General features: G+C 46.1%; 1 protein-coding gene across 2 annotated transcripts in view; it reads left to right on the forward strand.

Annotated features, from left to right (window-relative positions):
• The window catches only part of zranb3 (zinc finger RAN-binding domain containing 3), a 158,324-nt gene that overhangs the window by 68,021 nt on the left and 75,581 nt on the right, over positions 1-14,722 (forward strand). For both annotated transcript variants that reach the window (XM_031892934.1, XM_031892935.1), the window contains one exon: positions 9,566-9,744. In XM_031892934.1, coding sequence (XP_031748794.1) covers positions 9,566-9,744 — 179 coding nt within the window. The remainder of the gene's footprint in view (positions 1-9,565; positions 9,745-14,722) is intronic.

Genomic DNA, 14,722 nt, shown 5'->3' on the forward strand with positions numbered 1-14,722 from the left:
TATTACCGGCGTTCTAATTTGATCTAACCAAATTAGCCTAAATTCACCCGATATTGCCCGGCCGTAGGTGGGGATATTGGGAGAAGATCCGCTCGCTTGGCGACCTCACCAAGCGAGTGGATCTTAGCATGTATGGCCACCTTAAGGGGCAATACATGGTATTAGCACTAAATGTGTGATACCCCAGTGTAGCCCTCAATATCTGCTTTTCTACATGACTATTATTGGATGGAGCCAGGCCTGTGGTGCCCAACATCATACAGCTCTCCCCTAGCCCCATAGCGGGAGTATGTGCATACTTACTAATGGGCCCTCTAGAGAGATACAGCACTTACCTATACCCACCCCTTGGGGTCACTCTCTCTAATATGTATGGGAGAGTCCCTTGCCCAGGTCCATCCCTGGGAGTGAGCCGGTAGGTATGTAAATACCCGGCATCATTGTGCTGTTCAGCTTTTCCTTATTATATATTGCTATTTAGGTTAATTACAATATATGTACTGCGGATAATAAAGATTCCCGACTTAGTTACTCACATCTCATTTCTCTGCATCAGTAACTCCATTACACAGCAAGGGAGGCAAGTCACGTGTATATGGCATTATTATACATTGCCCCCATAAATAATTATATATGGGACAGTGTACTTCCTACTGTCGATTAGACGGATATTAAAAGCCATTGAGGAGTTCAATCGGCGCATAAAGCAACTTTCTGCCTTTGCACCAGTCAGAACTCCAAGGGGGCTCATCATATCCATAAAGGAATATTATGCTCAATTATCACCCTATTTATAACCCCATTGTTGGATTTCCACATTAGGAAATGTACGACAGCCTTTGTATTTATTTGAAGCTATTATTATTTCAAACTAAAACAGCACTTGCCGCAGCCATATTGGTAATGTAAATGCGCTAATCAAATCTTTGCATTCCATCTCTGGCTCTAAGTGATCCTATGGCATTAGTGCTTCTGGCTCCGTTCATTTGTCACATTCCTTTCTGGAGTCTATGGGACTGGCATTTGGGCAAGTGTTCTGTTGCAGAGAAACAATAAGGGATAAGTCATTTGAGCCCCTGGTAATGTCATAGACTGACAGAAAGAGAGTGTGGGCAACTTGTTAGATAGTCTTTATAGCGCTGCTATTAAATGGGCTAATATAGACTGATAGAAAGAGAGTGTGGGCAACTTGTTAGATAGTCTTTATAGCACTGCTATTAACTTGGCTCACTGATAGGTGGGTTTTAAAAATGGAAGCTGAGAATAGTATCCCTTTATAGTAGGGGGGACTCTGCAGGGTTGGACTGGGGAAGGGGGGTGCTGGGATGCTGCCCCAGGGGCCCCGCACCTCCCTAAACCCCCCCACAGGGGCCCCTGCCAACCGCCCAACGTCCTCCCCTGAGCACGAGTAAGTTTAACTTACTTTCATCGCGTCAGGGGAAGGACACAGACAGCCGGGGTAGCACCAACAGGGATCGGAGCAGGGCCCACTAGGGTTTTTTCCCGGTGCCTAAAGGTCCCCATACATGGGGACCGATATCGGCAGCTTATCTGCCCGTGTAGGGGCAGAAACGAGGGGCCTGGCCGACCGATATCTGGCCTGAAATTGGCCAGATCTCGATCGGCCAGGTTAAAAAATTCAGTCGGATCGGGGACCGCATCGGCTCGTTGATGCGGTCCCCGAACCGACTGCTCCTTGCCACCAGTATAATTCGATCGTTTGGCCCCAGGGTAGGTGGGGATAACGCTGAGATCGGCAAGCGAGCAGATCTCAGCGTGTATGGGGACCTTAAAGGAGAAGGAAAGGCAAAGTCACTTGGGGGTGCCAAAATGTTAGGCACAATTGACTTTAACCGCTTACCTTGTACCCCGTGCTGGTGCCTCTGTTCGCAGAAAACAGCACCAGCCCGGGGTACCTGGAGTGGATCTCTTCCTCCTTCCTGCTTCCGTTGGCTGAAATGCCAGCGGCCGGCGCATGTGCGGTAGAGTGAAAAGCCGATTGTTTAAGTTCAGCTTTCCACTCTACTGCGCATGCGCGCGCAGCGAATAACAAAGGAGGAAGCGATCGCTGCTACCCCGGGCTGGTGCTGTTTTCTGCGAACAGGGGCACTAGCCCGGGGTAAAAGGTAGGCGGAAAAAGTCACTTGGGGGTGCCTAACATTTTGGCACCCCCAAGTGACTTTTACTTTACGGCCCAGTCCGAACCTGTCTCTCTGGCTGAACATGTGTGGGTAAAACAGATGGTCTCTCCCAGAATAAGATACAAAATAGGCCCTGGCATTTCAAGTACACAGAGGCCCAAACAGCCCCCCCCCCCAGATATAATACAGGTGTTAAGGCAAAGACACACAGAGCTACTAGTAGCAGCTACAGAAACAGACAATGCTGATCATTTACTGATAATTGTCCCTACGTGTGTTTAGCAGAGGCAATTCTCAGTATTGTCTATGGCAGGGGATTTTCTGCTGTTTAGTAGCTGTGACAAGTTGCTGCTACTAAGTAGCTCCGTGTGACAAAAGCTTGCTGTACTTTAGATTCAACTATAGGCAGGACAGGAACTTTTAGTTCTCCTTTAAAAAAAATCTAATTCACTGGGCAGCTGGATAACATCAGGGGTGGTGTAAAATAATTGTAAATATGAAAGAAAATCATTTTATTGATGCAGCAATTACAGCGAGGAGTCAGCCCAGTTATAACCTATCATTTCCTTTTTAGTCCTTCTCTGAATATAAAAGTTTTAACATCGCTTAATTATTGGGGCTTTTTATAAATCTTAGCAGAATTTTGAGTATAATGAGACTTTCAGATTGGGGATTAGTTGGCTAATGTTTATAATATGTGGCCCCTGCCTAATTAAACTCTCAGGGTTGCTAGGGAAGAGCTATGGGGCAACGCTCCGACAGTTTTCTGTTTAACATTCTTCCCTCTCTTATATATATATATATATATATATATATGTATATGTATAAGTATGGCAGTTGGGAAGAGGTTAATATGAATGCTTATTTGTATATTTTGCTTGTGCGTATTATAATACACCACCATGTAAATGGCGCTAATTTCCGCCTATTATGTATGCGAGGCGGCGACTCGCTAATGTTTACGGAATATTTTTAGTAAACACATTTTTTTTTGATCAGTAAATGTTCCCTAATGCCTCATCTACGCCGATCTTTAGCTTTAATTGAAGGTTATAAATTTTAAATTCCGAACCACGCGCCAGAAGAGCGATCTCTCTCATCGAGGCGCCGCGGAAAGCCGTGGGTTTATGGGGCGGCCGCTTATAAGGTTAATATTCCCTCCCAGTCTTCAGGAATTATTCCCTTCCATATTTTCTATATATATATTTATTTATATAATATGTATTTTATATTAAGATGATTAGAATACACAGTCTTTCCAACTTATTTTTAAACTTCCATTCCCTCCCCGTGTTACCGCGTTACCGAGGAGGGGTGACTATTAAGCCTAGGGAGATGAATAGGTAATTACGGAGCGGCGCATCTGATTGGCCGTTTTGCCGGAATATTCCGCGCTGCATTTTCTATATTTGGCTTCATCCTGTCACTTCAGATGGAAAGATAATTATTGGCATTCAGTTGCTGCTGACACAATCTCCTCCAGGTTTAGGTGCTAAATGTAGGTATTTGAGTGACATAAGGAGGTTTTTTCCTGCGCGGCTCGGGAGGAAAGGAAAGCGCTCGGATACATTGCACAGGGATAATTTAGCCGACTTATGCTAAATAGCCGAATACATTGGAATCCTTTTTTTATTCATACATTTTTATTTGTCCGCAGTCCTGCAGGGTATTCACCTCACTTTCGGTTATATCAGCACATTAATAGTGGATTTAGCCAGCAGGGCTGTCTTTAGTGGTGGCTGTGCCTGGGGCAATACCGGGGCCCCATTCATTAAAATATAAAATATGGCTGTCTGCCTATGGCCTTTTAGCTGCTGTTGGACTACAACTTCCAGCACCCCATAGCTGTCTTTGGCTTGTTAGTGCGCCCTTGGGAGTTGTACTTCAAGAACAGCTGTAGATATGGCATGTATTACTGCCGCCATCTTGCCATACTATATGTGCTGCCCCCCAGCTCTTCCTACCTGCCCCACTTTGTGCACTGGGGGGTAGTCATCCATTTTTCATCCCTACATTAGTGCTGGGAATCAACTTTCCATATTTGATATGGAATAAATGATACACATTGTTTACTATTGACCAGTTGTTGGTGGACATTTACCATATTAACAGGGTGATAGACACCGACCCTAAACAACATAGGGACTCAATTTTGGCTACTGGCCCCCTGGTAAAGAATCACACCCCTAAAGGGCTCACTGGGGCAGGGACTGATGGGAATGGGATAGGGACCTTAGATTGTAAGCTCACTGGGGCAGGGACTGATGGGAATGGGATAGGGACCTTAGATTGTAAGCTCACAGGGGCAGGGACTGATGGGAATGGGATAGGGACCTTAGATTGTAAGCTCACAGGGGCAGGGACTGATGGGAATGGGATAGGGACCTTAGATTGTAAGCTCACAGGGGCAGGGACTGATGGGAATGGGATAGGGACCTTAGATTGTAAGCTCACTGGGGCAGGGACTGATGGGAATGGGATAGGGACCTTAGATTGTAAGCTCACTGGGGCAGGGACTGATGGGAATGGGATAGGGACCTTAGATTGTAAGCTCACTGGGGCAGGGACTGATGGGAATGGGATAGGGACCTTAGATTGTAAGCTCACTGGGGCAGGGACTGATGGGAATGGGATAGGGACCTTAGATTGTAAGCTCACTGGGGCAGGGACTGATGGGAATGTGATAGGGACCTTAGATTGTAAGCTCACTGGGGCAGGGGCTGATGGGAATGTGATAGGGACCTTAGATTGTAAGCTCACTGGGGCAGGGACTGATGGGAATGGGATAGGGACCTTAGATTGTAAGCTCACTGGGGCAGGGGCTGATGGGAATGTGATAGGGACCTTAGACTGTAAGCTCACTGGGGCAGGGACTGATGGGAATGTGATAGGCACCTTAGATTGTAAGCTCACTGGGGCAGGGACTGATGGGAATGGGATAGGGACCTTAGATTGTAAGCTCACTGGGGCAGGGACTGATGGGAATGTGATAAGGACCTTAGATTGTAAGCTCACTGGGGCAGGGACTGATGGGAATGGGATAGGGACCTTAGATTGTAAGCTCACTGGGGCAGGGACTGATGGGAATGGGATAGGGACCTTAGATTGTAAGCTCACTGGGGCAGGGGCTGATGGGAATGGGATAGGAACCTTAGATTGTAAGCTCACTGGGGCAGGGACTGATGGGAATGGGATAGGGACCTTAGATTGTAAGCTCACTGGGGCAGGGACTGATGGGAATGGGATAGGGACCTTAGATTGTAAGCTCACTGGGGCAGGGGCTGATGGGAATGATGTATAATCTCTAAGTGCTCCGGAATGTGTATGAATAATAAAGTATAATACTAATAATAATAATAACAGCCGTGCCAGTCGGTATGTGCGCATTTAACATTGATTGATTGCCCCTCTTCATTAAAAAAGTGCCCCCCGTTTCTTCTTGTTTGAAACTCTCTCCTTCCCAAGCTCATACCAAGATGCCAGTCTCGCTCCGTGCAATTAACCCTCGCCAGCCTCCCAGGCGCTGCCGTTTTCGCTCCCCCGTAGAAGTAAAAACCGCACATGTTGCCATGGATACTCCTGGGTTTGACCGCCGATAGTTAAAATTTTCGCTCCCTTCCCCCCCACCTTCAACAGATATTTTTAACCTCGGTATTGATCTGTTCTCGGGTAATCATATCTGCGGTGAGAAATTCCACTAGTGAGGCCGCTTCATTGGCTTCCAGCGGAACAGAGATGCTTCCTATAGAAGCCAGTAGCGCTGCTAATCACGGGAGGCGCCAACATCGTTAGTAATCTGGGGGGGCGGATTGACACTCGTTCTGCAGCATGTCACATTTATCAACTATGCGTTCTATAGATATATATATATATATATATATATATATTTAAGCAAAACAGGGATTGTTTGTCCATATATTGCAATATACTTCTAGCTGCCCAACTGCCTCACAGTCACCCCCGGTCTGGCCTACACTCACTCACCCCCGGTCTGGCCTACACTCACTCACCCCCGGTGTGGCCTACACTCACTCACCCCCAGTCTGGCCTACACTCACTCACCCCCAGTCTGGCCTACACTCACTCACCCCCGGTCTGGCCTACACTCACTCACCCCCGGTCTGGCCTACACTCACTCACCCCCGGTCTGGCTTACACTCACTCACCCCCGGTCTGGCCTACACTCACTCACCCCCAGTCTGGCCTACACTCACTCACCCCCAGTCTGGCCTACACTCACTCACCCCCAGTCTGGCCTACACTCACTCACCCCCGGTCTGGCCTACACTCACTCACCCCCGGTCTGGCCTACACTCACTCACCCCCGGTCTGGCCTACACTCACTCACCCCCGGTCTGGCCTACACTCACTCACCCCCAGTCTGGCCTACACTCACTCACCCCCAGTCTGGCCTACACTCACTCACCCCCAGTCTGGCCTTTCCTACACTCACTCACCCCCGGTCTGGCCAGTCCTACACTCACTCATCCCTGGTCTGGCCAGTCCTACACTCACTCATCCCTGGTCTGGCCAGTCCTACACTCACTCATCCCTGGTCTGGCCAGTCCTACACTCACCCCCGGTCTGGCCAGTCCTACACTCACTCACCCCCGGTCTGGCCAGTCCTACACTCACTCATCCCTGGTCTGGCCAGTCCTACACTCACTCATCCCTGGTCTGGCCAGTCCTACACTCACTCACCCTCGGTCTGGCCTGTCCTACACTCACTCATCCCTGGTCTGGCCAGTCCTACACTCACTCACCCTCGGTCTGGCCTGTCCTACACTCACTCACCCCCGGTCTGGCCTGTCCTACACTCACTCACCCCCGGTCTGGCCTGTCCTACACTCACTCTCCCCCGGTCTGGCCTGTCCTACACTCACTCACCCCCGGTCTGGCCAGTCCTACACTCACTCTCCCCCGGTCTGGCCTGTCCTACACTCACTCACCCCCGGTCTGGCCTGTCCTACACTCACTCACCCCCGGTCTGGCCTGTCCTACACTCACTCTCCCCCGGTCTGGCCTGTCCTACACTCACTCACCCCCGGTCTGGCCAGTCCTACACTCACTCTCCCCCGGTCTGGCCTGTCCTACACTCACTCACCCCCGGTCTGGCCAGTCCTACACTCACTCACCCCCGGTCTGGCCTGTCCTACACTCACTCACCCCCGGTCTGGCCTGTCCTACACTCACTCACCCCCGGTCTGGCCTGTCCTACACTCACTCAACCCCGGTCTGGCCTGTCCTACACTCACTCTCCCCCGGTCTGGCCTGTCCTACACTCACTCACCCCCGGTCTGTCCTACACTCACTCACCCCCGGTCTGGCCAGTCCTACACTCACTTTCATCTGGTTCATTAAGAATTCTGCTGCTTCAATATACATTTAATAAGGGGACTGAGTTTTACCTGCAATGTTCTTGCTTTCAAGGTTAAAACCCTAATTAGGATTGCCTGACTGTAGCTGGAAATATATACGTATGTATATAGAAGGGCAGAATGCCGCACTTACAGGGGCTTTAAAAAAAAGAAAAAAGTTCATTAATCCATAATCCAATCTTTTTTTTTTCTTTTTTCTTTTTTTGATGTCCCTGTGTGTGCGGCATTCTGTCCTTCTATTACAGATTTTAGCCAGCACCTGGGGCAGTTGGTTGTTTTGTTCCTATGTATGTGTGTGTATATATATATATATATATATATATATATATATAAAATCTTCCTTATGCAGCCTTTAAGATACCGATTCCGTTCTACTTTAAATCGGCTCCACTTCTTGCACATGGAATAAATCTTAGCAACTTTCCTGCTGGTATTTATTATTTTATATGTACTCTTTTTTTCATCACTTTTTCCATAAGAATCTTGTCAAACATGAAACAATGTCACATTAAAAAACTCATTTTAAAATTCAGTCATTTGAAATAAAAAGTATCACAAGGAAGGATAGGATTGGAAGGGTAGGATTTGTTATTTTGCTGAAACGGGAGGATTGATCGAGGGACTGAATACTTTAGCAGTCCATTATCTACCAATACAAATAGGTAGATTCATATTTTATTTTGCGACACAAGTACTTAAAAGAGGGAATACACCAGAACCCAGATTCTGTTTGAGGTTTGGCTGAATCTTTAGCAGGAGTCGGACCTTTCCAAAAGGACTCCGAACCTGTAAAATCTTGTGACTTTTGGTCCCACGAACAAGGAAGTTATTTTTTTTTAACCCTGGCATGCCCTAATTTGCATATGGTTCCTATTTGGTTTGGGGTTGGGCCGAATTCCTATTGAAATGAATGATGTCACTTCCTGCTTATGATGATGTCGCTTCCTCTTTATGGTGATGTCACTTCCTCTTTATGATGATGTCACTTCCTCTTTATGATGATGTCACTTCACCGTTTAGCTGGGTTGCATATGAAGTTGTTGCGGGGTGAGTAGCTGATCCAAGCAGGCTATAATATAGGGCTGTTAGGGGTCCACCCACTTACCCCCGCGCATATAAATACTTTATATTAATGGTTACTCTATGCCTCCCTCACAGTGTTACTACATATAGGCTAATGATAGGTATTGCTAAAGTACATGATGTAAAGAATTCACTGAAATTGCCAGTCGTACCTGGGCAAGGCTGCCCGGCAGTGTTTCCTCTCCCATATGAATGTTCTCTATACTCACTGCCTGGGAACATATTCAGCACTTTGTGTGTTATTTGAAGTACAGGCTCCTTATATGTGAGAACCTACTGACTCCTATTAATCCAGTGATTCCCAGGCACCCCGGCTCTACATGTTCTGCACAGTTAGACCTGTCTGAATCACTCACACTCCCCTCTACTCACAAGTGGCCCTTCATATAACCTGGTAATATGAACCATTCATGGGTGAGCCAGCGTATTAACTGCTTCCTTCCTTTAGTTATACCTCCCTTCCCCCCCAATTATGATTTACATTGCACTAGTAGAGATCAGCAAGTTCTTTAATTGCCCTGTAGCCTGTATTTAAAATAAACTGCAGATAAATAATCTGTAAATCAGAATGGAGAAATTACCTTTGGCTACGGTGGAGTTACCCAGAGAATAAACAGCTGGCCACTTGTGAGTTCTTTATCCAATTTGTAGGACCTTCATTTCATCTTTGAGTGCCAAGAGTGAGTAAGTGAATGGGCCAGGGAGGGAGTGAATGGGCCAGGGAGGGAGTGAATGGGCCAGTGAGTGAGTGAATGGGCCAGTGAGTGAGTGAATGGGCCAGTGAGTGAGTGAATGGGCCAGTTGCACGTAGAGGGAGGAATAAATTGGCAGATGAACAACCATCAATGCATGGTCATCTCCCACCACCAAGCTACAGTACATGTGTCTGAGTTGCATCTCACGGCCACTTGTTTTTTCCTACAGTACTGTATCTTATATTTGTTTTTCTGTGTTTACTTTAAGATGGGCCTTGGGAAAACCCTCCAAGCCATAGCCGTAGCGTATTACTATCGGAACGAGTGGCCCCTTCTCATTGTCGTCCCTTCGTCTCTGAGGTACCCATGGATTGAAGAGATGGAAAAGTGGATCCCAGAGCTTTGTCCAGAAGACATTACCGTGATTGAGAACAAGACTGATGTTGGGTAAATGTGCCGCTTGTTGTGTTGTTACATGGATCAAACTGTAGTTCGTTAAGGTGGCCATACACGCACCGATATTATCGTACGAAACCTCGTTTCGTACGATAATCGGTGCGTGTATGGCATGTCAGCGAGCCGACCGATATCGCAGGAAGCTGCTGATATCGGTCGACTCGCCGATCGGCCAGGTTAGAAAATTTTGATCGGGCGCCATAGAAGGCGCCTGACCAAAATTCTCCCTTCAGAGCTGAATCGGCAGAAGGAGGTAGAAATCCTATTGTTTCTACCTCCTTACCTGCCGATTCAGCCCTGAATGGTGTGTGGCGGATCTGACGATGTTTCGTGCGACCGACGGTCGTACGAAACATCGTGAGATCGCCACGTGTATGGCCAGCTTTAGATTGACAGGGCCCATAATTGTGTAGGTGGTACATATAGTGAGCAGCCTCCCAGAGTAGTCTGGTAGTCGCTTTCCATTAGCTATAGATCTGTAGCAGACACAGTAAGAATAGAGTTGTACTTACCTTATCCTATTCAGCTTCTATAGCTCCCCTCATATCTACACTCCGCTCCAACCCATTCACCACCACCTACAGCTGCTCTCAGCCCCCCTTCTATTATTCTCATTCCCAACCCTCTCATTCATTAACTTGTATTGTTTACCCACTCCTCATACTATTCCTCAGTTGTCTTCCCTAGATCTTCTGTCCTGCCTTGAACACTCTATCATCTATCAGCACCTAGAGGTTAAGGGATCAGCCTAAGATGTATGACTTCATGCTAGAGACGCTGGTTCAAGCCCCCATGGCAACTCCTTGTGACCCTGCACAAGTCATTTAATCTGGCGCTATAGGCGTACTCATTGCACCTATAATGGCTGCCTTGCTTGCTATAAAGCACTTTGAGTCCCACAGGAGAGAAGCGCTATATATAAACAATTTCTTTCTCCTTTACCTTTCACTCCAACTCCTTCCTCCTCTCTCTTCAGCTCCTATTTCCCCTCCTCCCTTAATCTCTGCTGTCTTCCATCTGCTATAACCTTATTTTCCCAATCTCAGATGGCTCTCCTCCTCCTCCTCTCTATCACTCCTTTGCTCCTGCACCTATCTCTTCCTCCTCCCTCTACATCCCCTTTCACCTTCTCCTCTCACTCTGGCTCCTGTGGCTTTTTTTCTTCTCTCCAACCTTCTGTTGCTTTGTTCTTGTCTTATCCTAACTACCATGTATCATATATGTGGAATAATTTACCCCCCGCTGTATTATCAGCCCTGAAGAGATCTTTGAGTCTAAATCACATGAAACTGCACACACAGATTTTTCTACTGCACAAAGGCAATTGGTATCCACATAGACACAATATCTAATTTATTTGTTAGAGGTAATGAAGAGTATGTGCAAATCTCCCTGCAGTTATATAGGCTGTGCACCTCAATAACTGCCTTTATCATTAAATGGAAAGTGCTAATTGGTTGTTCTGAAAATCCTACACATATGGTCGCCATACACGTTAAGATCCGCTCACTTGGTGAGGTCGCCAAGCGAGCAGATCTTCTCCCGATATCCCCACCTACGGATGGGCGATATCGTGCTATTTCAGGCTAATTCGGTTGTTTGGCCCCAGGGCCAAACAATCTAATTACAATGGCGGGTATAGGGGCAGTCGGTTCGGGGACTGCATCAACTAGCCGATGTGGTCCCCGATCCAACTAAGTTTAAAATCTGCCTGATGAATATCTGGCTGATTTCAGGCCAGATATCGGTTGGCAGGCTTGTCGTTAGTGCCCATACACAGGCCAATAAGCTGCCGAGTCGGTCTAAGGGACTGATATGGCCCGTGTATGGCCACCTTTAGGCTAGTGCTACACGGGGCAGGTTCTTGGCCTGCGGATAAGCTTAGGTTGGGAAGCCAGCCCGGCACTATAAAAACCTGAAAGTTGTGCCTGCACCTAAAAGCATTGCTTGCGCCTGGGTGCCGGCACACAAAGCAATATTAGGCACAAAACTGCTCGACTATTCAGTTTCAGGCTGAAATTTGCTGTGTGTTCCTGCTCTGGGGCTAAAGCAATGCTTCCTGGGCACAGACACAATTTTCGGATTTTTACAGCATAGGGGCAGATTCTCGCCCAGCGAATATTTTCAGCCTTGGGAGTAGTACCACATGGGGCTGATTCTTGGCCTAGGGAGAAACTAGCCTAATGCATATGCAAGCAGTATCACTCTGAATTCTGCTTGGTGTGACAATACCTGGGCCGACAAAATGGCACCTGTGTTTATCTGGAAGCCGAGAATCTGACCAGTGCGCCACTAGCCTGAGCACCGTTACCTAGGCACATTTTCAGAACAAAATGGCGTTAAGAGTTGGGTCCATTATGTATGAACTCTACATTCCTCCAGTAAGTCTGTTTAAGAACTCCTTGTACAAATGCCGCCATGTTTATTTTAGAAAGTAGCACAGTTTCCATTAGCGCAACTCAAGTTGAGAACTGTAAGTTTTTAGTTGCCAACAGAGGTCACTACTGAGCTGAATTCACAATCACAGGCTGCAGTGTGTGTATCACAAGTGGCACAAAGTAAACAATGAGTGGGGAAGCTGTCGTCAATATACCCCCCCAGCTGGCCATTGGCTCGAGTGGGCAATGTGCTGCCTGTAACAGATCCTAGTACAGGTATAGGCTCTGTTATCAATACCGTTATCCAGAAAGCTCCACATTAGGGGATTGCCATCTCCCATAGACTCTCTTACAATTAAATCATTCAGATGTTTAAAAATTATTTTCTTGTGATTGATCCCAACTAAGATATAATTCAATATTCTGTTGGGTTTATTTAATGTTTACTAGATTGTTTGGTAGATTTATACTATGGAGTTTTATAAGGAAAGAGCCCTTATCCGGAAGACCACAGGTCCCAAGCATTTTGGATAACAGAACTGTCCAACTGTCCCGGAGCTATCATGTAGGAATACAGACGTCAGATTGCCAACTATACCCACGTGGCAGTGCTAGTTTTGGTCTTAGGCAGCATTTTTCTAGTTGCCCATCTGCTCTCCTGTCTTTTTGCCGCAGTACCACTGGTCTGTGTCAGGTTCCAACCGGTAACCAGCTGCCCCCAGTTGGGCTCATTCTGTTCCGCTGTGGAGTTTGAAATACATAAAACCATATGTTCAAAAACATTGAAAAGGATTGAAGGCTGTCAATGAATAAGGGTAATTTAAGGGTATTTAAGCCAGCCTTTGGCTTATCGGTTGGTCACTTACTGTAGGAAGGGGTCCGGGTCATACTGTTTTTTCTTACCAACTGGCCGAGTGCCAGTGGTTCATCAACAAGCTGTTCATTTTTAGTGGGAATGTGTTTGGTACACAGTTAATAAATAATGATACAAAGTGGCACTTGTCTGTATTGCTGTTTGTTCCTGGGTACATAGCACGGTAGAAACTGTAGTAGTTCTCATTTTGGTGTTCCAGCAAAAGTGCCCAAGACTTTCCAAGAACATCCAAGTACAGGTATGAGACCTATTATCCAGAATGCTCGGGACCTGTGGCTTTCCGGATAAGGGATCTTTCCATAATTTGGATCTCCATAGTTTATTTAATGGTTAAATGATTCCCTTTTCTCTGTAATAATAAAACAGTACCTCTACTTGATCCCAACTAAGATATAATTACCCCTTATTGGGGCAGAACAGCCCTATTGGGTTTATTTAATGGTTAAAGGATTCCCTTTTCTCTGTAATACTAAAACAGTACCTGTACTTGATCCCAACTAAGATATAATTACCCCTTATTGGGGCAGAACAGCCCTATTGGGTTTATTTCATGGTTAAATGATTCCCTTTTCTCTGTAATAATAAAACAGTACCTGTATTTGATCCCAACTAAGATATAATTACCCCTTATTGGGGCAGAACAGCCCTATTGGGTTTATTTAATGGTTAAATGATTCCCTTTTCTCTGTAATAATAAAACAGTACCTGTACTTGATCCCAACTAAGATATAATTACCCCTTATTGGGGGCAGAACAGCCCTATTGGGTTTATTTAATGGTTAAATGATTCCCTTTTCTCTGTAATAATAAAACAGTACCTGTTCTTGATCCCAACTAAGATATAATTACCCCTTATTGGGGCAGAACAGCCCTATTGGGTTTATTTAATGGTTAAATGATTCCCTTTTCTCTGTAATAATAAAACAGTACCTGTTCTTGATCCCAACTAAGATATAATTACCCCTTATTGGGGGCAGAACAGTCCTATTGGGTTTATTTAATGGTTAAATGATTCCCTTTTCTCTGTAATAATAAAACAGTACCTGTTCTTGATCCCAACTTAGATATAAATAATCCTTATTGGAGGCAAAACAATCCTATTGAGTTTAATTAATGTTTTATTGATTTTTTAGTAGACTTGAGGTATGGAGATCCAAATTACGGAAAGACCAAAATACCCTTGGTCCCGAGCATTCTGGATAACTGGTCCCCATACCTCTACTAGAACCTACTCGCAACCCACAGTGCGTACCTACAACCATGGATACACCTAAATATCATATAGGGCTGATTGCCAGCATTTTGTTACGATACATAGCTGGACAATATCCTCAAAATCGTTACCCCTCCATGAATGGAAATTGCTTGTGTCAGGCAATTAATATTTTTACAAACGATCCACTCGTTTGCGTGAGATCACCTGACTCTGAGCACAGCAGCAGGTACAGCCATTTAGCATTTAATTGACTCTGGGGGGGAAGGAATTTAGCATTTGTCCCAGGACACAAGGTGTCAATACTCTTGGGGTGCCATGTTTGCCGTTGCCCAAAGCCTTCCCTCCGCAGTCATTTGAAGCAGCATTTGCCGGATATAAACTACTTTTTATAGCCGTACGGTTATTTTTCTTACTTCTGGGCAATGATCGGTAAAAAGAAGCTTTACCCATTCGCCGCACAGCAACGACTGCTTTAAGAGGCTAATTTACTGGGTTTACTAA

Source organism: Xenopus tropicalis, chromosome 9, assembly GCF_000004195.4.
Source record: "Xenopus tropicalis strain Nigerian chromosome 9, UCB_Xtro_10.0, whole genome shotgun sequence".
In the NCBI taxonomy this organism is placed as follows: Eukaryota; Metazoa; Chordata; class Amphibia; order Anura; family Pipidae; genus Xenopus; species Xenopus tropicalis.